The sequence below is a fragment of the Marmota flaviventris genome, chromosome 4 (genome assembly GCF_047511675.1).
Source record: "Marmota flaviventris isolate mMarFla1 chromosome 4, mMarFla1.hap1, whole genome shotgun sequence".
In the NCBI taxonomy this organism is placed as follows: domain Eukaryota; kingdom Metazoa; phylum Chordata; class Mammalia; order Rodentia; family Sciuridae; genus Marmota; species Marmota flaviventris.
The window spans coordinates 50,509,230-50,535,325 of NC_092501.1; the positions used below are offsets into that span (position 1 = coordinate 50,509,230).

The 26,096-nt window shown below is 34.5% G+C and overlaps 1 protein-coding gene across 2 annotated transcripts in view; it reads left to right on the plus strand.

Moving 5' to 3' along the window:
- Positions 1-26,096, plus strand: part of Cfap70 (cilia and flagella associated protein 70) — a 94,536-nt gene that overhangs the window by 10,810 nt on the left and 57,630 nt on the right. The window contains exons 4-14 of one of the 2 annotated variants that reach the window (XM_071611176.1): positions 4,339-4,437; positions 4,617-4,696; positions 6,772-6,951; positions 8,702-8,884; positions 11,459-11,553; positions 17,105-17,204; positions 19,043-19,177; positions 22,332-22,502; positions 22,679-22,759; positions 25,136-25,183; positions 25,768-25,859. In XM_071611176.1, the coding sequence (XP_071467277.1) occupies positions 4,339-4,437; positions 4,617-4,696; positions 6,772-6,951; positions 8,702-8,884; positions 11,459-11,553; positions 17,105-17,204; positions 19,043-19,177; positions 22,332-22,502; positions 22,679-22,759; positions 25,136-25,183; positions 25,768-25,859 (1,264 nt within the window). The remainder of the gene's footprint in view (positions 1-4,338; positions 4,438-4,616; positions 4,697-6,771; positions 6,952-8,701; positions 8,885-11,458; positions 11,554-17,104; positions 17,205-19,042; positions 19,178-22,331; positions 22,503-22,678; positions 22,760-25,135; positions 25,184-25,767; positions 25,860-26,096) is intronic. The other variant, XM_027931355.2, reaches the window with a different exon arrangement.

Consider the following 26,096-nt stretch of genomic DNA (forward strand, 5'->3'; position numbering starts at 1 on the left):
GACAGGCTGAGGCAGGAGGACTGCAAGTTTGTGGCCAGCGACTTAGTGAAAATGAAAAACAAAAAGGGCTAGGGAGGTAGTTCAGTGCTAAAGCACCCCTGGGTTCAATCCTCAGTTTTGCAAAAAAGATAATTCAGCATCACTAGCCACTAGAGAAATGTGAATCAAAACCACAATAGGTTATTACTGCACACCTAACAGAATGGCTTACCTTGAACAAGGATAAAACTGTATAAAAGGAAGCTTCCTCTTTGTTAATGGGAGTTTGATAACAATGCCTAAGTCTTCTCAGATAGTGAAAGAGGACCTAATTTTTGAGCTCTTGTATATACAAAAATGGTCACAAAATTTTTAAGTTATAATCTATTTTATTTTTTGCAGTTCAGGGGATCAAACCCAGGGCCTCATGCATACTAAGCACATGTGCTACAAGTGAGCTACATCCCCAGCCATTTGTGACATATTAAAAATCCATCTTTAATAAATTGATGGGCTTAGCCAGGCATGGTGGCACACGCTTGTAATCCCATTGGCTCAGGAGTCTGAGACAGGAAAATCACGAATTCAAAGGCAGCCTCGGCAATGGTGAGGCACTAAGCAACTCAGTGAGACCCTGTCTCTAAAAAAAAAATACAAAATAGGGCTGGGGATGTGGCTCAGTGGTCCAGTTCCCCTGAGTTCAATCCCTGGTACCAAAAAGTATATAAAATAAATTGATGTGCTTAACAACCATAAGAAGATTGAAAACAAATGACTTAAACATTTAATTCAAGAAGCTAGAATAATAATAGGGTAACCCAAAGAAAGTATCTTAAAATTAAGATTAAAAAATAAGAAATAATGAAATGGAAAACAAGAATTACTAAACAAAAATGCTTCTTAAAAAGACTAACCTTAATTACTAACAAATAGGCAAGATTGAGCCATAGAAGAAGGAGGGAGGGGGTGAAAAGGGGAGGAAAGAGAATGAAGTGACACAATGATATTAGGAAGAAAATGGACCATAACTACAAGAAGAATGTCATTTTTTAAATTATAAAAGGATATTCTGCCATTACTTTGGAAAACTTAGATTAATGGACAACATTTTGGAAAATGGAAATGGGGAAAAAAATTAAAAAGAGGTAGAATTTATTGAGTAAGAAACTAAGAGACATCAGCTAATCAAAGTTGTAGACAAATGGAACTTGATTCAAACAAACTAAAGAAAATGGTGTTGAAGTACAAGTTTGAATAAAAAGAAAGACATACTGTTCTTAGGAATGCTCAACCTTATAAAGATGCCATTTCCCTGTTTATAAATTTATTGTGATCTTTGTAAGACTGCCAACATTTTTTTTTCCCAGAGATGGGTATTAAACCCAAGGCCTTGCATATGCTAGACAAACACTCTACCATTCTACCAGCCCTATTTTATTTTTAATTTTAGAGTTCTTTTTTAAAAAATTTTTTATAGTTGTCAATGGACCTTTATTTTTAATTTATTTATATGTGGTACTGAGAATTGAACCCAATGCCTCACACTTGCTAGGCAAGAGCTCTACCACTGAGCTACAATCTCAGCCCCTTTTGAGAGTTCTTATAGAAAAAAAGATTCTTTTTTTTTTTTTTTAAGAGAGAGAGAATGAATTTTAATATTTATTTTTAGTTTTTCGGCAGACACAACATCTTTCTTTGTATGTGGTGCTGAGGATCGAACCCTGGCAGCAGGCATGCCAGGCGAGCGTGCTACCGCTTGAACCACATCCCCAGCCACCCCCAAAAAAAGATTCTTGATGTAAGAATGATCAGGAAATTCTGAAAAGAAGGGTAACGAGTTATTAGTTCTATATGATAGAATGTAATATACAAACAAAATGGAACATTGTAGTCGCAGGCATGTGTAGTCATAAAGCTCACTGGAACAGACTGGAATATCCAGATGTAGTCACTAGTACTTCTGGTAAATTAACATATGATTCAGATAATATGTCAAATCAGTGGGGGGAAAGATCTGTCACTCTCTTTTTGTGATGCAGGGCCTCACACATGCCAGGCAAGCACTTCACTGTCGAGCTAGCTACATTCCCATAGGGAGAAAAGATGGATTAAGTAATGAACAGTGCTGGGATATCTGGAAAACAAATGTAACTAATCTCAAAATTATGCCAAAATATGCAGCTGGGTATGGTGGCGCACAGCAGTAATCCCAGTGGCTTAGTAGGCTGAGAAAGGAGAAGAGCAAGTTCAGAGCCAGCCTCAGCAACTGCGAGGCGCTAAGCAGCTCAGTGAGACCCTGTCTCTAAATAAAATACAAAATAGGGCTGGAGATGTGGCTCAGTGGTCGAGTATCCCTGAGTTCAATCCCAGGTATCAAAAAAAATTTTTTTTTAAATTATGCCCCAAAAATTTACAGATGGACAAAATGTGTGAAAAATTAAAGTATGCAGGTACTATAAGAAATCATGGAGTTGAAAAAATAAATCAGAGTGGCAAAGCATTTTTAAGTATTTTATAACTATTGCAGCCACAGGGTGGAAGAAAGGGCAGTTTACATAAGTAACTATAAAATACAGGCCATAAAATGGGATGCAATTTATAATTAATTTCTTGACAAAAGGCACATTTCCCTTTATATCAGTAAGAATATCAGCAAGGGGCTGGGATTGTGGTTTAGCGGTAGAACACTCACCTAGCATGGGCGGGACCCGGGTTCAATCCTCAGCACCACATAAAAATAAAGGCATTGTGTTGTGTCCATCTACACCTAAAAAATAAATTAAAAAAAAAAAGAATATCAGCAAGACTCTAATAGAAAAACACAAAACATTGAAAACTACACAGTAAAGAAAACATATCTGGTCCTTAAAAATGTGAAAAATATTTAGTCTCACTTTAATGAGAGAAACACAATTATGTTTAGATGCCATTTCTATCGGGTTATAAAGGTCACAGTTTGTTAGTATACTATATAGACAAATATGTTGTCCAACTCATATTATTTTTGCTGAAAATGCTGAAGCTGAACCTAAGTTTCTAGGAAACACAGTAATTGAAAACAAATACCATGAAGAAAAAAGATAAATTCAGACAGTGTGATGTTCTCTTTAACTACTGGCCTAGTGCCTTCAACAAGCCAATGTCATAGGAGAAAAGTATGTGGAAAGCAGGAATTTTTTAAATGAAAAGAAACTTAAGAAACTTGACAACCAAATGTAACCATGTGGTCTTTGATTGGATCCTGGTTTGATCAAACTAGCTACAAAATAAATTTGGGGGAATTGGGAAATGCTAAATATAGACTGGACATTAGATGAATTTTAGGAATCATGTTTAATATTTTATCAAATATTTGCTAGATGTGATAAAAGTATTTCATTTTTTAATACCTTTATTTTATTTATTTTTATGTGGTGCTGAGGATCAAACCCCTAGGGCCTCACACATGCCAGGCAAGTGCTGTACCACTGAGCCACAACCCCAGCTCAAAGTATTTCAGTTTTGTAGGAAAATGTCATGTTGTGGCTTTGTATACATTAGTATTTAGGAGTAAAATGCATATAATTTATTCGAAGCTATTTCATCAAGCAAGGCAAATATGATGAAAGTATTTTGGCAAACAAAATCATATATAAGGAAGCAAATATGACAACTTTCTAACAATTACTAAATTTAGGTGATGGTTGTATGGATATTCATTATGCTATTCCACTTTTTAGTGTATTTGAAAATTTCATCATTAAGTGTTAAGCATACCAAGTAATGCTCTAGTGAAAATTCTGGTACATCCTTGTGTGCCGTGGGGATCCTGTCAAAGTCTCCTAAGCCCTGTCCTAGGCAAGATGGAAAGATCTAATGCTTTTCAAACTTCAGATTTTAAATTTAGTTATCCTAAAATAATTCAATTTAGGGGGGATCATAATCACTGATCTTTTATCCTACAGAAAGTACTTAAGGTTTTTGAGTAGTAAGGGTTAATATTATATGAAATTTTGGCATCAGATAGTCACATATATCGGTTACCTTTAAACATATGTATATGCATGATTATGTTATAAAATCCATTTCTTATTATAACTTGTAGGCAAAAAGCTCAAAAATTACTGAATTTGTTTAGTACTTTGCATTGGAAGTCACTGATGTTAGTGCTTTCTTGGGTTACACAGTTTTTGTTTGTTCGTTTTTGTTTTTTTCTGTGCTAGGATGAATCCTAGGGCCTGCCCATGCTGGACAAGTACTCTGCTACTGAGCTATGTTCCCAGCCCAAGTTAATTTTCCTTAACTTAAATTTATTTGCTTTACTTGGTTATCTGATGGGTGATTAGAGTTGTTCTCATTTTATTTGCTTTGATTTTTTAGTAACTGTGACTGAAATTTTACAAAAGGAAAAGAAACAGAAAGATGAGAAGAACTTAATATTAGGTCAAGCTGTGGTGGATCTTCTTCCCTTACTGGAAGGTCAGATATATGATTTTCTCAAAAGCAGAAATATGAAAGTGCATATTTAGATGCAAAGTGTTGCAAAACACAGCCTAAATGAATTTGGAGGATTTAAGAAAAATATGAGCACATTTATTTCTGTCTGCAACACTAATTTAACTCTTCCTTCTTTGGCTCAACTTGTCTTCCTTTCACAGGAGAGAGTTCATTTGAAATGGTGGTTCCTTTGCATCCTGTGCAGGGCTCACCCTTAGAAACCCCTCGACCAGGCTCTAAGGTAATCAGTTTTAACTCTTTAACATTTCAGCCTTCCATTCAATATTATAATGAGTCTGTCTGCTTATAAGGTTCAATTCAGTTGAGTCCAATTCATTGGTCACCTTTTTTATTTTCCCCACAGCACAATAATGCTAGGTTCTAGAAAACAGATGAATAAATCCTACCTTCTAAGAGCTCACAATCTATGGATATAACCCAGTGTGATGAAATGGTGGTGGGGGGACATGTGGGCACAGAGCAGATATTGTTGGTTTTGCCCAGGAGTAGATATAAGAAAGGCTTAGCTATGGAAATTCTTCTGAGCTGTGTGCTGATGAATCAATAGTATATGAAAGCACATAGCACACTTAAAGACATGTAGCCAGACTCTGGCTAAAGATTTCTAATTCAGCAGTTCTATCCCAGATCCCTGTCGTGAATTGTAGAATTCATACTTTACAGCCACCTGCTATATTTCTCTCTAATGTTACCCCATAGGCACCTAAAATTCAACATTACAAGTCTAAACTCAGTATCTTTCCTAAAACGTACTCTTCCTTTTTTCTTAGTTCTTTTGACTGGTGGCATCACCTAGCTGTGAAATCAGAGTCCAGAATCTGTCACATTCCTCAGATCCCAACCTCAACCAGTTTCCAAATTCACCTTTCACTAAATCCAGCCCTTTCCATCTCCTAAATTTCTTCATATTCTTCCTGGAATCACTCCTGCTTGTTATTGCCCCATCATCTCTTATCTGAATCATTATCAATAATCTTGTATCTGCCTTTTCCTTTCTCAGTTCACCCTTCCTACTGCTTGCACAGTGACTTCAAAGTGAATTTGAGGGGCTGGGGTTGTGGCTCAGTGGTAGAGCGCTTGCCTAGCACATGCGAGGCGCTGGGTTCAATCCTTGGCACCACATAAAAATAAATAAGTAAAATAAAAATATCAAAATACCAACTATAAAAACTAAAAAAAAAAAATTTTTAAGTGAATTTGATGGTGACTGGACATGTAGCTCAGTGGTAGAGCACTTGCCTAGCATGTACAAGGCCCTTGGTTTAATCCCCAGGAACACACACATACACACACACACACACACCACAATGAATTTGATCACATCTCTTATCTTACCCTTCTTAGTATATGGTGTGGTTCATGGGTTCACCACTCTACAGTGTGTACAGTCTAAACTGTGTACAGGTTTAGATCCAGATGCCTTAGTGGCCATATGACATCTTTGTAATGGGAACTTTCCACTATTTCAACCATATCTCCCAGCACTCCTGTCCTTGTATTTTATATTCTAAATCCTGAACTACTTCTTACACAGGTGAATGGAATACACCATACTGTTTCAGTCTCCTTTTGCATCAACTCTTCTTTTGATCCAGAATTGTTTTATTTTTATATCTTTACTTATCTAGGTTGCAAACTGGTATTCATCCTTTAAAAGTCAACTCAGGGGGGCTGGGGCTGTAGCTTAGTGATTGTTTGCCTAGCACATTGAGGCCCTGGGTTCAATCCTCAGTACCATATAAAAATAAATAAAAATAAAGGTGTTATGTCCATCTACAATTAAAAATTTTAAAAAGAGTTAAAAGAAAAAGTTTCAACTCAGATGTCATCTCTAATTCCTCCCTAGCTCATTAATCAATTATTCATATCTTCCTTGGTGCTTCTCAACTAGAGCATTTTGTATATAGGTCTCTTAATACGAGTTTCATGATGAAAGAAACACTATCTTCATCTTTATATCCCTAGTGCTGTAGTAAAGTGAAAACATCTAATTATCAATCAACACATATTTTAAACCTACTTCGTATTATATTCTGTGTGAAAATGTTAGAGATATAGAAAATATTACTATTTTTAATTAACAAATTAATTAATAAAATCCTGTTAATTAAGCTTAACAGTGATATGAGATAATGGGGAAAAAAGGAAAGCCAATGGCAAAAATTTTTTAAATGCTACATAATTTTATTCTTTTATTTTTTATGGTGCTGAGGGTCAAACCCAGGGCCTCATGCATTGTAGGCAAGCTCTCTACCACTGAGCTTCAAACCCAGCCCTAATTTTATTCTTTTATAGCAATGCAGTCTTGAAGTTAAAGTATCTGTGGCAGAGCCCTTACTGACTGCAGCACAGGTCTTGGGGAGCAATCTACTGAAGGTCACGTTGGAGGGTGCCTACTCTGTGCCTGAATCCTTCGTTCCAACAGGGACTCAGCAGAACTACATGGTTGGTCTGCAGGTTCCATCACTTGGAGAGGTAAAGCCCTATCACCAGACATTTATATAGCATCAAATGTGTCTACACTCATATGGCTGAGATTCGCATCAACTAAGCATTAATTCAAAACATTATTTTATTAATTTCTGAGATTTATGTTAGACTTAAAAATAAAGTTTATTTCTGTTTATATACATATTTTTATATTTATAATTAACATGGTCATTGTATATATTACATATAATTTTTATTAATAGCATATGCTTATTGTAGAATATATGCAAGATATTTAAAAATTTCAGTATGTGTTATTGTTATGCATGTATTTTGTGGGTTTTATACAGTGTATTTTATTATACAGAGCTTTCTCTTAATTCCAGGTTATTTTCTTAAGCCAAATTTCTAAATGTAAGAACTAGGTATGAGTTAATTTTTGTATATTGTGTTAGGTAATGGCACAATATTATTCTTTTTCATGTGACTATCCAGTTTTTCCATCACCATTGGCACCCTTAATTTTGACAATTTTTGTCAGCATTCTTATTGTTATGAAGTAACAGATTTTCAAAGGCCCTTATCCTGCTATTCTGTAAGTGCCAGACTTTTATAAAAGATTTTTAAGTTTAACCCAAAGAAATAGAATTATTAAATTTCTCATATGTAGATTTTTTAAAAAAATGTTTATTTTTTAGTTGTAGTTGGACATAATACCTTTATTTTACTTATTCATTTTTATGTGGTGCTGAGGATCGAACCCAGGGCCTCACACATGCTAGGCAAGCACTCTACCACTGAGCTACAACCCCAGCCCTCTCATATGTAGATTTTAAATTTTATTAGAGGCTGCAAAATTACTTTCCATACTTGTACCAATTTACATTCCTCATCAACAACGTATAATACTATTTCAATTCATAATTTTGTCAACACTTGATATTTTTAGACTTTGCTTTTGCCAATCTGTGGTATTTCGTTGCTTTAATATACATTTCACTGATTAATTAATTAATTTATTTTTGGTACTGGGGATTGAACCCAGGGGCACTCAACCACTGAGTCACATATCCAACTCTTTTTATTTTTTGTTTTGAGGTAGGGCCTTGCTAAGTTGCTGCAGCTAGCCTTGAACTTGTGATCCTCCTGCCTCAGCCTCCAGAGTTACAGGGATTACAGGCGTGCACCACTACACCCAGCTTCACTGATTATTAATTATACAAAGCTTATTTATTTTTAAATGTTGGATTTTTCAATTTGCTTTTCTATAGATTGACTATTCTTATCTTTTGCTAATTTCCATTGCAAATAAGCTTTAGATAAATTAAGGGATATGAAAATAAATGCCTATAAAATCATCAGATTTTGTTTTTTCAAAGGATAATTTTTAAACAAATGTAATTGCCTCATATACAAAATGACAGTCTTATCAAAGATTTTATTTAACTAATTGGTAAGGGAATCCGTAGAATGGGAAGAAGTGACCTATGAGTAGGTATCAGGAATGCTGAAATAACTTTTCTAATAATTCAAAACTTATTAGTCCTAGGGTATTAACCAATTACATTGCCACTAGACAAAATGTATATTTGCGTAACTATAGACAAGAATAATTTGCATTATCAACAATTTTATAAAAAGTAAAATGGCATAAAGACAATGAAGGGCACGCCATACCCCTACACAGAATCAGATAATCATGAAAAGATATGTTTTGTAATAGACATTCCCGTAATCACTTTGTCCTTTTCAAAGTTTTTTACACTTTTTTCTCATTGTTGTATTTATTCTATAGAAGGACTATCCCATTTTATTCAAGAATGGAACACTGAAGCTTGGAGGGGAAAGAGAAACTTTTCCCCGACCCAAAAAATGGCCTATTCCCAACATTCTGGCTCCAGGAGCTAATAATATTCCTGATGCGTACATTGTTGGTGGTCCCTATGAGGAAGAAGAAGGAGAACTCAACCACCCTGAGGTGAAAGTGAACAGGTTTTTGTGATAAACTCAGGGCATTTTCGAATCACTAGTTTATGTGCATCTGTCACTTATCAAAATAAAAGAATTATATATCAAAACACTTAACTATCTAATTCTGATGGGAATGTCCCTTTAATGTCTATGTGTGGGGGGATGCTGGTGATTGAACTCAGGGCACTCTACCACTGAGCTATAGCCCCAACCCTTTTTTTATGTTTTATTTTGAGACAGGGTCTCAGTGAGTTGCTCAGGCTGGTCCTGAACTTGTGATCCTCAGCCTTTGAGTAGCTGAGATCACAGGTGTATGCCACTGTGCCCAGTTTGATTTCTTAAGTCTAGTAAGTAATTTATGTCAAATTTACTCTTTGTTTTTTGAATAGATAATAATTCAGTCACAGTTTAAAATAAAAAATTCAGCTATATACAGTGAAAATCTCCCTCCTAGTCTATCTCTTCTCCTAAACCCTTCTCCTATCCCATTACCTAGTTAGTCACCTCTATTACAGTTTCTTGTGTTTCTTTCCAGATACTTTTTATACATATAAAAGCAAATAGGGTTGGGGTTGTGGCTGGGTTGGGGTTGTGGCTCAGAGGTAGAGCACTTGCCTAGCATGCGTGAGACACTGGGTTTGATCCTCAGCACCACATAAAAATAAAGATATTGTATCCACCTATAACTAAAAAATAAATATTAAAAAAAAATAAATTAAAGCAAATATACAAATGGTCAAAGGAAGATTAAAGACAGAAGCATTTAGAAAATTAAGGGGAAATTTTCCTTACATAGAATAAAAGGGAGTCAGATTTCAGAAGGACTGGCTCACCAGGTAAAAAATAATAAGTACTTAAAAGGGAACATCACAAAATTACTAGGGTCGCCACAGTTACAGTCTGTTCATGATGAAAAACTCCAGTTTTTTCACTGTTTATCAGATTTAAAATGGTCATGAAACATCCTCAGAGATTGGCACAGTGAAAGGGATGAAATTGTTTTTCTTTAGTAAATCCAGATTCACTGGAAGTATTCATAGTCAGGAAGACACTGCTATTATTTCTTAGGATATGAAGTGTTTCTGTTTTTTTAAACTGGGGGTAGGAAGTGCTTACTCATATTGAGAATAGGGGGAATATAACTCTTGCCTCATACATGCTCATACACTAATACACACGTACCTGTGCTGCTTCCCCATCATTTGTTTACACATATGTAAAGGTATGCACAGTTACACCATTATGCAGGTTGCTTTGTTTCACTTTATCTTGAACTTTTTTTTTATATCTCTACATAATGAGCATTTCATTATTTTTCTTTCTTTTATGAACTTGCATTATGTTATGACATTGTTTGGACATAGTTTAATTTATTTAGTTTCTTATTAGTGAACATTCAGGTTTTTGAAATTATTCTTTCTTTTTAAAACCTATTTTATTACAACACATAATTTCTCAGTGGCATAGAAAATAGTGTAAATACATTTGCAAATGTTTCTTTTACTAGCTGATAATCATTAGGGGAATTATTCAATAGTACAAGTTGTAAAATGAGGATGGTTGAAATTATTTTTATTACCTGACTGTAAATATTTACAACAATACTGATAAAACTAGCAGTATTTTAAAAATATTGTGCAGTATCTTTTCTTATCATTGTGGTAGGTGAAAGTTTATATTTTCCTTAGATTTATATTTTAATTTAGATCAACTCTCTTATTTATTTATTACCAGGGATTGAACCCAGGGGCATGCAACCACTGAGCCACATCCCCAGCCCTCTTTATATTTTATTAGAGATAGGGTCTCACTGAGTTGCTTAGGGTTGCTGAGGCTGGCTTTGAACTCTTGATCCTCCTGCCTCAGCCTCCTGAGTTTCTGGATTATAGGTAGGTGCCATCGCACCCAATTTAGATCAGCTCTATTATTTTAGATCTTTAGATTTTATATTATGTTTTAATTTAGATCACTAGTTTTCAACCCTGATTGCACATTAGAATCACTTGAAACCTTTAAAACTATGGAAATGGCCAAGCCTTAAACCAGATGGGTTATGCCAGGTGGCATAGCCCATAATCCCAGTGACTTGGGAAGCTGAGGTAGGAGGAATGCAATGCCAGCTTCAACAACTTGGTGAGGCCCTAAGCAACTCAGCAAGACCTTGTCTCTAAATAAAATAGAAAAATGACTGGGGATGTGGCTCAGTGGTTAAGTGCCCCTGAATTTAATCCCTGGTACCAAAAAAAAAAAAAAAAAAAAAAAAATCTCATCCAGCTTCCACAGGATTTTAATATACATCCCTGCTTAAGGATCACTAATTGAGGTGATGTGAATAAATATTTTGCACTTAGTACTGGACTGATGTATAGATTATGTAAGTAATATACCTTACCTTCTCTATTAGTAAAATACCTGAAAAATTTAAGGTGGTGGTAGTAGCTACAATAGTGGTCATACTTCATAGTAGTTAGAGTGGTAGTAATAAAATATTGCAATCAAATCCATTACAAGAATGCCCCACAGATTGAGTAGGATGAAAATGTGACACATATGGAATAAAATTATTCTTATTATTTTATAGGACAGAGAATTTAGGAACCAAGCAGAGTACACAAAGAAAAGGATTATTTGGGACTTGGAAAGTCGCTGTTACCTTGATCCTCCTGCAGTTGTCAGGTAGGAAGAGAAAGATCATAGGTGGGAAGACAGTTACTTGTGTTGATTTTACTTACATTTGAGTTAAGATGATTTGAGACTTTTTCTTGCTCATATCTGTAAATAGTTAAACTTTGTGTTCTTCTGCTAATAACAGATGTACCTCTTGATGATGGCTTAACCAAGATGTATGTTTATTTCTCTTTCATATAAAAGAAATCCAGAATTGGACTGTGGTGGCTGCACAGTGTTATCAGAAATCTAGGCTTAATCTTTCTTTTTGCTTTACCTTCTTTAATATGTGCCTTCCATCTAAAAGTTTGTCTTATGGTCTAAGATACTGCTAGAGTTTCAGCTTGCACATTTATGTTCCTGGCAGAAAGTTGGAAGAGGGGAAAAGCCACAGGATTTTAAGGAGGTTCTATAAGGAGGTCCTTCTTAGTCCTCTTTATAGAACTTTCTTGGAACCTAGTAACCTCTGTTTACATTTCTTTGACCATCTCTAGATGCAAGAAAGGCTAGAAAATAAGTTGTTTTTTTTGTTTTTTTTTTGGATATATTGTCACCCAAACTAATTCAGGGTTTAATTACCAAAGAATAGGACACTTGATATTGTGTAAGTAACTCTTATTTTCTGTCAGTAATCTAGTATTTAGGGAGAGATGAAAAATAGAGGTTTATCAATATATCTATAATCTGAATGAGCATCTTTGCCCTTTAAAAAATTGGTGGCTTTTTTTTCTCTCAATACTTAAAATATTTTTCTTCACTTCTTTCGTTGCATAGTTTCTGAAGAGAAGTTCAATGTAATTCTTATCCTTATCCCTTTTTTAGGTATGGGTGTTTTTTTTCTATCTCTGGTTTGTTTGCTTGTTTCTTTTTATTTGAAATCATGCAGACTGTTTTTCCTGTAGACTGTGTTTTACATTAGAAATCAATCACCTTGGGGCTGGGGATGTGGCTCGAGCGGTAGCGCGCTCGCCTGGCATGCGTGCGGCCCGGGTTCGATCCTCAGGACCACATACAAACAAAGATGTTGTGTCTGCCGAGAACTAAAAAATAAATACGAAAAAAAATAAAATTAAAAAAAAAAAAAAAAGAAATCAATCACCTTAATATATATATATATATAGAATCCCATCCCCATGACTTAGCTACTTCAAAATTAAATGGCACACTTATAAATATCTATGACATAAAAGAAGAAAGCCCATGAAAATTAAATAAAAAGTGTTTTGAACTAAATGATAATAAAAGCTTAAAATATCAGAATCTCTGGAACAAAATCGTACTCAGATATACACTTATAACTTTTAAAGTATTTGTAACAGAAAGAAGCTAGAGAAAGAAGCTAGATAACAGTCATATTTTCAAATTAAATTGTAGGAAAGAAAAAATAAGAGGAGGAGCAGGAATTTGTGAAATAGAAAAGAAATAATACTACTAAAAGTTGATAAAATTCTAACAAGTATAATCAAGAAAAATATCATTGGAAAGGGAGCTATCAAAACAATCCTGCAGATCCCAATGGCTCGGAAGGCTGAGGCGGAGGGTCACAAGTTCAAAGCCAGCCTCAGCAATGCGGAGGCACTAAGCAACCCAGTGAGACCCAGTGTCTCTAATAAAATACAAAATTGGGCTGGGGATGTGGCTCAGTGGTTGAGTGCCCCTGAGTTCAATCCCTGGTACAAAACAAAACAAAACAACTCTACAGATAGTAAAAATGTATTAAGTTCTTTCTTCCAAGTGGTCTAATCTGTCGGTCTAGTCTGATGCTTTCTACTGAATTTTAATTTGTTTTATTGTTTCCTTTGTTAAGATAATACAACAATTGTATAATTACAATTATGTAGCTTACATAAACTTGGTCTATTTTAAAGGATCAAAACCATTACTTGTCATAGGGCTGGGGTTGTGGCTCAGTGGTAGAGCGCTCGCCTCGCGTGTGCGAGACCCTGGGTTCGAGCCTCAGTCTCACATAAAAATAAATAAGTGAAATAAAAGTACTGTGTCTTCCTACAACTAAAAAATAAACATTTTAAAAAAAACCTTACTTGTTTATACCATCCATGTGAATGATATGTTTTTGCCCATTCTTTCACCTTCAGTCTTTGGATGTCTTTGTCTATGAGGTGAGACTCTTGGAGACAGCATATTTTTAGGTCTTATTTTTAATCCAATCTGCCAGTCTATGTCTTTTTAAAAAATTATACAATATCTTTATTTTTATGTAGTGCTGAGAATCAAACCCAGGGCCTCATGAATATGAAGTAGGTGCTCTATCACTGGCTACAACCCCAGCCCTAATCTATGTATTTTGATGAGTTTAGGCCATTTATGTTCAAGGTTATTATTGAGATATGATTTGTGTTCCCAGTCATTTAGGTTTATTTCTAGTTTTTAATTTGAATTTGTTTCTCCTTTGGATTGACTATTCCTTTAGTGTAGTTCCTCCCCTTGCTGTTTTTCACTTTTATTAATTTCATCTTCATAGAATATTTTCTTGAGAATATTCTGAAGTGCAGGCTTTCTGGTTGCAAATTCTTTTAATTTTTGTTTATCATGGAAGGCTTTTATTTTGTCTTCAAATCTGAAGCTTAATTTTGCTGGATGTAGGATTCTTGGTTGGCATCCATTTTCTTTTAGAGCTTGGTATATATTATTTCCGGACCTCCTGGCATTGAGGGTTTGGATTGAGAAATGAGCTGAGATCTGAATTGGTTTCCCCTCTATGTAATCTGATATTTTTCTCTTGCAGCCTTTAAAATTTTATCCTTATTCTGTATGTTAGGCATTTTCATTGTAATACGACTTGATGTAGGTCTTTTGTAATTTTGCACATTTGGGAAACCTGTAAGCCTCTTGTATTTGATTTTCCATTTCATTCTTTAGCATTGGGAAATTTTCTAATATTATTTCATTGAAAAGATTGTGCATTCCTTTGGTTTGTATCTACTTGCCATTAATCTATCCCAATAAATCTTAAATTTGGTCTTTTCATGTTATCCCATAATTCTTAGAAGTTCTGTTGATGGTTTCTTAACATCTTCTCTCTATGGTCAACTCTATTTTCAAGATTATATATTTTGTCTTCATTGCCTGAGGTTCTGTCTTCCAGGTGGTCTAGTCTGTTGGTGATGCTTTCTACTGAATTTTTAATTTGGTTTATTGTTTCCTTCATTTCAAGGCTTTCTGTTTGTTTCTTTTTCCCCCAGAATCTCTATCTCTTTATTGAAGTGATCTTTTGCTGCCTGTGTTTGCTCTCTTACATTATCCTTTACTTCATAGATCAGTTTAACTAAGTACATTCTAAACTCCTTCTCTGACATTTCTTCTACTATGGTATCGATGGATTCTGTCTTTGGAGTATCTTGGTTTGCTTGGAGCAATTTGTTCCCTTGCTTTTTTTTTTTTTTTTTTTTTAATATTTTTAGTTGTAATTGGTACAATACCTTTATTTATTTATTTTTATCTGGTACTGAAGATTGAACCCAGTACTTCACACATACAAGGCAAGTGCTCTACCACTGAGCTACAGCCCCAGCCCCTGTTTCCTTGCTTTTTCATGTCTGCTCATCTAACAGTATGGACCTGAAGCAATAGTTTCTATCCGTTGTGTTTATAGTGTCCCTGAAGGTTTCTAGTACCTCACTGTTAGGGGGAGACAAATAATAACAACAACCAATGCAAACAATTTACAGCATTAAACCAAATAGTTCCTACTATGGTGTCTGCAGTGTCAATTATCACAGTAAACAGAAATTATATGATCAGTAATGCCTATAATAAGAATAGCAAGTTTGAAAAAGAGTTTTACATTTTCAAATGGTTGACAGGGAAAGAACAGAAGTAATATAAGATGTGATGATTATGAGGGAGGAGGAGAGAAGATAGAAGTAAAATATTAAAGAAGAGTGAAAGAAGAATGAGGAATTGGCTGTTAGTACAAGAAAAGAGAGAATTAATGGAAGCAGGTAGAAAAAAAATACACATAAATTTAACTAAAAAAAATAAAAGAATACAAAACTAAAATATACTAATCAAACATCCTAGTTAACAAAAAAACTAATACATGTAAAATAATTGGCTTCAAAAATGCTAAAGATGAGAAGAAAAAAATAGGAAACTATATAAATATCCATGTACCATTAAGGTCACAATTAAACAGTGAAAAAGAATAATAATTTTAAAAAATGCAATGAAAAGTTAAAGAATTCTTGCCATTGAAGCTTAAAATTCTCTTCTCAGCAGTTTTAGGTGTGGTCTTCTGGAGTGTGATGCTCCACCCTCTGGATTGTTGGAGTGAGTCAGCAACCCTTAAGCAGAATTCCTGGAGGCAGGGTTTAGGCATATGTTGGCTCCAGGCTCTTTGCTGAATGCCAGTTGGTCTGAGGTTTTAAATCTGCACACCTCCAGGGCCCAGTACTTGCTGGTCCAGGTAGGAGGACTTTATACCAGGGCACTCCTGGGTTTCACTAGTGTGGTGGGGGAGCCAATTCTTACTCCTCTACGACACCTGCAGACCCCACGTTTCCTGGTCTTGAGTTCAGTTTCCAAACAATGTCTCCCACTACTATCCTTTCGAGTTCTGACATCTCTCTCAGCCAGTCCTTGCAAGCAGTTGGATTGGAGGGGGCGGGGTAGAGCCAGGTGGGTTTCCACGACCAGTTGTCCCTTGTGTAAACCTCTCTCCACATTGGATTTTCTTCTGGTCACTTAAGCGCACACAATGTTGTGCAGTATGTGTTTACTGGGTCTGTATTTTGGGACAAACTCATGTTTGCCAGGAAACAGCTTTCTTAGTTACTGGACCCTGCCCCGAAGCTGCAAAATGGTTTCTTCCTTTGTCCTCTGCTCACCACCTAGAGAGTTGGTGGCAAGGCATGAAACAACTCTTTGAGATCCTGTCTCTAAATAAAATACAAAATAGGACTGGGGATGTGGCTCAGTGGTCGAGTGCCCCTGAGTTCAATCCCCAATAGCCACCCCCCAAAACAAAGAAATGAACCTCAAGTTCTGGCACTTAGAATAATAAACATTAAATATATCCCAGCTCCTAACTATATTAAGATAAAACTTCACACTAAAAACCCTAATTACCTCAGTTCCTATTACCCAATACATAATATCTAGGTTCCAATTAAAATATTAGAAAGAAGGCTAGAAGTGATGAAAAAATAGTTTGAAGAGATAAAGGTAGCCTAAGAACTATCCTGAGATAGATTTTGGAATTATCAAATAAGAAATTTAAAGTAACTGATTATATATGTCTTATATCTGTATTAATATGCATATCTATTTTACTAAATTAAACTGTCTCTGAAAAAAAAGATTTGACATTGTAAAAGCCTTTGATTATTTTGCAAAATTGCTCTCAAAAATGTGCTGGCAGTCGAGTAAAATTATTTTTATGGAATTGTGTAGATTAGGGGAAAAAATCACCAACCTAATACAAGTTTTTATTTATGTGCATTCCATTACTTTTTAGAAGAGAAGACTATTTACCTTGATTCTAAACTATACTAACCCCATTTTTGCACATAATGCTAATGGACTGATTTTTTATTTACAGTTTTCAGAAGCGAATTGTTGATTGCTGGCTTTGGCCTGTAGAGATGATAAGAGTTCCTCTGGTTATTGCACCCAAAGGGAAAGCTGGAAAAACTGAAAAGGTAAATATGTGCACTCAGAAATATTTATAAAGTCAGGTGCAGTGGCTGGTTTATGTGATCTCAGCATCTGATAGGCTGAAGTGGAAGGATCACTTTAGCTCAGGATTTGACTTGGGAAACATAGTAAGACCTCATTGTAAACAAACAAATGAAACCCTTCATATAAGAAATGCTGGCTCAGACTCAACCTGTTTTTCTGTTTCTAATTCTGATACCAAAAGAAAATATGAACTGACTGTGGTTCTTCTCCTGACTTTCCTGGTTTTAGGACTGAAAGTCTCATGTCCCATGAAACCCCTCTGTCCCAGGATTATTTGCCATTGTAGTTGCTTGTTGTTTACTAATAATCACCCAGGCCTTATTTCCAGATATCCTATTTTCCCATAGTCTTTTATCATAGTTTTACCATAAGCAAACCATATGAAATGGCCATTTTTCGAAGTCAAAATACAACCTAGTATATTTTCTGAATTTCTTTTAGACCCACCATCAAAATGTTTTAGACTGATAATTAACATAATAGCATTCATAGATTTGCTACTCTTCTGAAAAGATAGAGCTTTGGTGAGCCTAGAACATGTTCTATACTGTTTTATCTGTACATGTCTGATCTTTCCTGCTTGGTCATAAACTCTGTGAGGATAGGGGTCATGTAGAAGTATCTAGATTACGTGGTTGATTTAAAAACAAGCTTTTGCATAGTAAAAATACTATCATTGTAACACCATTTCCCCCTGTTATTATATAACATATATTGGCTAACTTTCCTGAGATTTCTAAACCACATACTGTTATCACATGAACATAAAACTTCCGAATCTAGTTTCTAATTATTATTATTATAGGAGGCAAAATCAAAGACTACTTTTAAGCTTGGAATTAAATTTCTTTCAAAAAATGGATTTATACAGCAAACCATAAAACAATGTTAAAACTGGGCACAGTGGCACATGCCTATAATCCTAGCAATTTGGGAGCCTGAGGCAGGAGAATTGTAAGGTTGAATCCAACCTCATCAACTTAGTGCGGCCCTAAAACTTAGCAAGACCCTGTCTCAAAATTTCAAAAAGCATATAAAAAGGGCTGCGGAAGTGGCTCACTGGTTAAGTGACCCGTGGTTCAATCCCTAGTACCAAAAAAAAAAAGAAAAAGAAAAAAAAGACGTTAAAACATATTTATTTACATGTTCCTCATCTTTTCTGTGAGAATTTAGATCAGGTATTGCAAATATATGATAGATAGTTTTCATCCTTAATTATCTATGGCACACATTGCTCATTGATCAAAGCACTTTTTTGAACCCAGATGCATACACAGAATTTTTCTCTTCAAAGAATGCTAAAACACCTCTACCAATTGATGAAAATTTGGGTATAAGTTAAAAAGCCTACTGGTCATAATTGGTCTAGATGATTTGTAAGCCTCATTTTATTTCTTGTAATTCTATGAACAAAAGCTAGAAGCCAAAACTGCTGATGCCTTTAAGTCTTTGTTAGGTTTTTTAATAAGGTCTCATTTTTTCCCCCTAAGAAACAACATGGTAAAATTGACTTTTTGGTTGAATATATGTATTATCAATTAATTTGAGTATGTATTGATTCAGCTAGCATATTTATTAATATTGCTGATATGTATTATCTCAGAGATCATGGTATTATTAAACCAATTTTGAAGCTAAACAAACAGAAGCCCAAAATATTATATACCTTGCCCAAAGATACATAACTAGCTAAGTAGTAGAGTTTGTTCCTAAAACTGAGTCTGCACGTCTGAGTCAATTTCTCACCTTATGCGACATTACTCTTTGGCATTAACAACTCTCTCTTTTATTCCTTTAGACTGATGATGAAAGTCAGCTTTCATTTCATGGTGTGGCTTATGTTAATATGCTCCCCTTGCTGTATCCAGGTGTGAAGAAGATTCGGGGAGCATTTCATATTTACCCTTATCTAGACAGTACAGTTTATGAAAAGGTAAGAAAAAATTATAGAAAAGGTATCATTATAATTTATCCTTTATATTCACATCTTTAGTATACATGTCTTTGCAGTTGATACTTAGAACCAGTTGGTATACTGGGATGTTAAATGTAGACCTTTGCAGTCATTTTCCTCTGGACCTCAAAACTTGTGGATAATGAAGAACACCAAACCAGAAACAACCCAAATCTCCATCAATAGGTAAACAGGAAAATAACAACAACAATAAAAAAATCTATCAAGGGAATACTGGACTGGGGATATAGCTCAGTTGGTAGAGTGCTTGCCTCATATGCACAAGACCCTGGGTTCAATCCCCAACACCAAAAAAAGAAAAATAAAGTCTTGGTTTGGGGCTGGGGTTGTGGCTCAGTGGTAAAGCGCTCACCTTGCACTTGTGAGACCCTGGATTCGATCCTCAGCACCACATAAAAATAAATAAGTGAAATAAAGGTATTGTGTCCAACTACAACTAAAAATTTAAAAAAAATCTATCTTGTTAGGGGCTGGGGCTGTAGCTCAGTGGTAGAGCGCTTGCCTAGCATGCGTGAGGCACTGGGTTCAATCCTCAGCACCACATAGAATAAAATAAAGACATTGTATCCACCTATAACTAAAAAATAAATATTAAAAAAAGGGAATACTACTCACAATAAAAAGAAATGAAATATTGATACACACAACATGGATGAATCTCAAATGCATCATGCTGAAGAAACCAGACAAAAGGAGACTACATACTTTAACTATAGAGTTATCTGTATTGATGAAAAGCAGATTAATGGTCATTTGGGGACAGAAATATAGGGAAAGAATGATTACAGAGGACTGAGAAATATTAGGTAAGATAAAAATATTTGTTTTCTTGATTGTGGTGATGGTTTCACAGGTATATAAGAGTACAAAAAGTTTGTAACAATTCACACCTCTAGTAGTAAATAAAAATTGTTTTACATGTCTTTGCCAGAATGGGCATTATCATTTTAAAGAATTGTTTAATTTTAAGAGTAAAATGATAACATTGTCATTTAAAGCTACATTTATTTGATTACTAAGTGTTTCTTGTTTTTATTAACCTTTAGCATTGCTTTCATGAACCACTTCATGTACTTTGCCCATTGGTGTATTTTTCTTATGTTTAAAAAAGCTGCTTTGTATATTAGGAATTATAGGTATCTTTTTCACATGTTTTCTGATATTATCCATATTTTAAAATTTATATTGTAACTTAATTTACCATGGTTTCTTTTACATATAGAAACTTTAAATGTTTGGTAATCAAAATCTTTCCTTTGAGCCTAGGAAGTCTTAATTCATATCTTTAATTAATATCTCATTCTGTTTATAGTTATCACAATTTATTTTAATAAAGTCATATAACATTTATTTTATTTTGAAATTTATTTATTTATTTATTTATTTTGGTACTGGGGTTGAACCTAGGGCCTTGTGCATGTGAGGCAAGCACTCTACCAACTGAGCTATATCCCAGCCCTTGAAATTTATTTTGATCTATGCTACATGTAACACTTTTGAATTCTTTCTTTCACATATTACAAAGCATTGCTAATTATTTTTTAATGGATGTATATTTTATCATTTTTATTTGCTGTAATTTACTAAACCTTTTTTTATTCAGAGACATTCATATTTTTAGTTTTTATTATATAGATTCCTTTGGAATTTTTTTGTGTATAAACTTTTTGGTCCTATTAAATTATTTCTTCCAGATAAATCCCTATAAGTGTGATTTCTGGTTCAAAGGAAACTGATACAGAGTTTACTTTTCACTTAGTATGCAAATAAATGATGGGTCTTTCATGATTTTTGTCATTGAAAAATAGTTGTCATAATAATGATGAAATAATAAAAATTTTTCTTATATTTTATAAAAGATCACTTTCCTAGTAAGTAAATATAAAATTGACTTTTTTCTTGATCATGTAGCCAGTCATCCCTCTGGGATGTTGATTCTGAGTTCAATTCCCAATACTAACTAACTAAATAAAATAAAAAAAGAATAAACTACTGATACATGCTATAACATAAATGAACCTAAAAAATATTATACTAAATGAAAGAAGGCAGACACAAAAGGCTACATATTGTTGCAGTATCACTTACATGAAATAGTCTCATCGTACAACATAACCTAGAGTTGTGAAAATTTGAAAACTTTGCACCTTTGAATCTGAAATACAGTGCCTATGGTAGAGGTGGTAGGATTATGAGTGATTTTTTTAGTATTTATAATTTTTCTTTAATAGTTAGATTTTCTTTTTAATATCATTATTAAGGTATAATTGATAAATAATAAACTCTACATGTTTAAAGTGTACAATTTAAAATTTTGATGTGTATGTAAAATACACATCTGTGAAACTATCACCACAATCAAGATAATAAATATGCATATTATCCCCTAAAATGTTTTCATGCCCTTTGTTATTCCTTTGTCCTATCTCTGTTTTCCTGTCCACTTTTGTCCAGGGGTGGGGGGTGGTGTTCTGGCTTTCTTCACTCAGCTTAAATTATTTTGAGAAACATCCATGTTGATTAACTTAAAACTTGGTGATAAGGGGCTGGGGTGTGGCTTGGTGGCAGAGCGGTTGCCTAGCACACGTGAGGCACTAGGTTTGATCCTCAGCACCACATAACAAATAAAATAAAGGAATTCTGTCCATTTACAACTACAAAAAAATTTTTTTAAATAGTGGTAAGATTTTTTTTCAATTTATTTACCTATAGTTTAAACCATACAAAGGTTTTACTTAAGACTTTAAACTTGCCTTATTCTTCTAATTTAATTGATAGATGAGCAGTATTTAGATACTGTTTTTGTGTGGAAATTAATTCTACCATTTAAAATTAATTTGAAATTATATGTTGAAGATAAAATGCTTTCTGAGTTATGAGACACCAGAATCGAGTTAGTTCATAAGGTCTCCCCTTAAAACTTAAAAGTAATATGGTAGGCAGCTAACTTTCCATGGTGACCTTACATGTTCTAGAAGTAGAGAAATACAGTGTAGCTTTTCAGGTCCTTTCTCTGAGTCTATGATGTTGAAATTTTCTGGAACACTAAATGATGCCTTCAAGTTTGTCTTATTTGCCTGTGTTTCATTATATTTTTTTGTCTTCTTTTCAGACCAAATTGTCATTCAGTTTGTTCCGAGATACTGGTCATCATTTGAATCAGAATAATAAAGTAGGAGGAATTAATTCTCCACTGACCAAACCACTTGTTTCTAAGAATCTGAAAGAAGATAAAACAGTCAAAGAAAAAGACATAGATGGAAAGATTAAGCCTGGGGATGTGGTAGGTTCTTGAAAAGTTGATTTTGTCTGTTTTCTTACTGCCGAAGGCTCGCACTGATTTCTCATTTGGTGAATTGTATCAATATAGTTTTTATTTTGATGTAATGATCATCATTCCTGTCATAATGAAGGCCATGTTAAGGATTCAGTTTTTGAAGTATGTTCATTTTCTTTCAGCAAGCTCCTAGTATAAAATCTCAGAGTTCAGATACTCCTTTGGAAGGTGAACCTCTTCTAAGCCACAATGCAGAAGGACAGGTAATTATGCATAAAATTTTGGAAAATTAAGTTTAAATTCATCAAACCTTTACTGAACAAGACAGCTATAGTGGAAAAGGCTCAGGACAGGGAATCTGAACTACCTCCTATATTTGCCCATGGCTAGGTTATGACCTTGGACAAATCTTTTTGTCTTAAGAATCTGTAAAATGAGTTGGTATCAAATTAATTTTAAGGTCCTTTCTAGCATTGAAATTTTTTTGTTTTTCATTAATTTTACTGTATTAAGCAGGGATGCAAAGATATATCATCTGCAGTATTTATTCTTTTGCCCTCAGGAACACTCAGCTGTTTGGTAGGAGAAATGGATTGGTACAAATCTAACCATAATGCCTAATTTTGTTAAGTGCTATGATACAGGTACAAATATAAGTTTTTTGTGGGCTCAAATGAGTCAACGATTAATATCTGTTAGGATAGGACTGTCTCAGGGAAGGCTTCATCAAAGAGGTGATTATCTGAACTAAGTAGTAAAAGAAAGGACTCTTTGCTTAATAAAGATGAAACAAGAGGCATTGCATGGCCAGGGGATAGCTTGAGTGAAAGCACAAAGAAAACCTATAAGAGTAGAATTTAGAGTACATCAGTCAATTCTGTCTGGTACAGAGGAATGAAAAGAAAGGACAGGTTCTAGAAAGAGGTGGAAAGAGAGAGGCAGAGTGTAGTTGTGGGAAAATGAGTCTTGCTAAAAAATTTGAGCTTTATTCTGTAGGTAATGAGGAATTCTTGAGCCTCATCTTGGAGACTCATATTAAAGGGTTTTTTATTCGTTTATTTTTATTGGTGCATATTATATGGAATGTTGGGTTTCATCATGGTGTATTGGTACATGGGTAATGTTTTACTTGCTCACCTTCTCTCCTTAGTAACTTTCCTTACCTCCTCTTCCACCCTCTCCCTGGTCTCCTTCCACTACCCTATTGGTCTTCCCTCTACTTTCTTTCTTCTTCTCCTTCTTTTTTAGAATTTAACCTTAATCTAATTTATTTATTTTTATCTGATGCTGAGGATTGAACCCAGTGCCTCATCAATAGTAGGCAAGCGCTCTGCCACCAAGCACAAGCCCAGCTCTCTTCCTTCTACTTTTATGACATTCTCTTCCCCTTTTTGTCCCCACTAGCTTCCACATATGAGAGAAAACATGATACTTTTCTTTCTGAGTCTTTACTTATTTTACTTAACATTATCTTCTGCAGTTACATCCATTTTCCTACAAATGACATAATTTAATTTTCTTTATGGCTAAATAAAACTTTATTTTATATATATATATATATATATATATATATATATATATATATACACACACACACACACACACACACACACACACACACCCTACATTTTCTTTATTGATTCATTTGTTGACACCTAGACTGATTCCATAACTTGGCTATTGTGAATTGTGCTGTGATAAACATGGGTATGAATGTATATCTAAAGTATGCTGACTTTAATTCTTTTTAATTTGTTCTTTTTAGTTAGACATGAAAGTAGAATATATTTTGACATATCAAACATACATGGAGTATAACTTCCATTTTTGTGGTTGTACATGATACGGAGCTTCACTGATGGTATATTCATACATGAACTAGGAAAGTTATGTCTGATTCATTCTAATGTTTTTCCTATTCCCATGCCCCCTCCCTTCCCTTCATTCCTCTTTGTCTAATCCAGTGAACTGGACTCTTCCCTCCCCGAGGCCTGCCCTCTGCTTATTGTGAGTCAGCATCTGCATATCAGAGAGAACATTTGTTTTGGCCTTTAGTTTTTTGAGATTGGCTTATTTCACTTAGCGTGGTCGTCTCCATTTTCATCCATTTACCTGCAAATGCCTTCTTTATGGCTGAGTAGTATTCCATTGTGTATATGTACCACATTTTCTTTATCCATTTGTTGAAGGGCACCTAGGTTGGTTCTATAGCTAGCTATTGTGAATTGAGCTGCTATAAACATTGATGTGGCTATGTTATTGTAGTATGCTGATTTTAAGTTCTTTGGGTATATGCTGAGGAGTGAAATAACTAGGTCAAATGGTAGTTCCATTCCAAGTTTTCTGAGATTTCTCCCTATGATAGTAGGTTTTTCATGAGGTGTTGATGACGATTTGATTTAGGGCAGGTAATGTAGTATAAAGAAGTCAGAAACCGGGCTGGGGATATGGCTCAAGCGGTAGCGCACTGGCCTGGCATGCATGCAGCCCAGGTTCGATCCTTAGCACCACATACAAACAAAAGATGTTGTGTCTGCCGAGAACTAAAATAAATATTAAAAAAAAATAAATTCTCTCTCTCTCTCTCTCTCTCTCTCTCTCTCTCTCTCTCTCCTCTCTCTTTTAAAAAAAAAAAAAAGAAGTCAGAAACCTGGAGAGGCAAGATGTTTGGAACTCAGAAGCTTTGGGTTTGTTGATGAAGAAAAGATAAAGATAACTAAGATTTCAAGCCTTATTTTCTGGAAGGATGAAAATGCCATAAAGAGAAAAGTCCAGAGAGGTCGATAGGGGAGAAATGATAAATTTGGACATGTTGTATTTAGGATACTAGCAAAAATCTAAATAGAATTATTCAGCAGTTAGAGTTCATAAATGGTAATGAGGAGATTGTGAATGAGAATATAAAAAGATTATGAAAAGAATATTTTTGCAGGACACACTAAAGAAGATTGCTAGAAGAAAGAAGGACATTTACTTAAAAGAATTCCAAGAGAAGTTATGGGATAAGTTCAATGGGTCTTCAACTGAGGTAGAAATTTCCAGGAATAAAAGTAGAAACCTTTTCTTCCATGAGATAACCACTATTACTATATTCCTTTTCAGTTATTTTTCTATGTAGGAAAGATTTTAACAGTTAAGATCAAGCTATGTATGTGATTTTATGTGCATTTTCTCACTCAGAAAATTGTAAACATTCTCTTATGTTACTAAAATTTTCTCTTAAATATTTTTTTTTCCTGAAAATACCAAATAAGAAAAAATGTCTTTACAGCAATATTTTGAAGCAGGGACATACATTGTGTTGGAGATTCAGCTAGACAAAGCTTTGGTTCCAAAGCGAATGCCAGAGGAGCTAGCCAGAAGGTATGTAGCAATGGTTCTCATACTTGTTTAATACAAGCAGTTTAGGTTTAAATAGGAGGATATCCGTTTATCCCCATGAATGTAATTTCCCCAGGTTAATCAGGAGTTTTATGTTTTTTTTTTCCAGGTGGAATTTCCTTTGCTATTGTTTTTTCCTTATTACAAAAGCATTATATGCTTATTACAAAAAATTTTAGAAAACCAAGATGGGCAAGAAAGTATGAAAACACGTGGTTT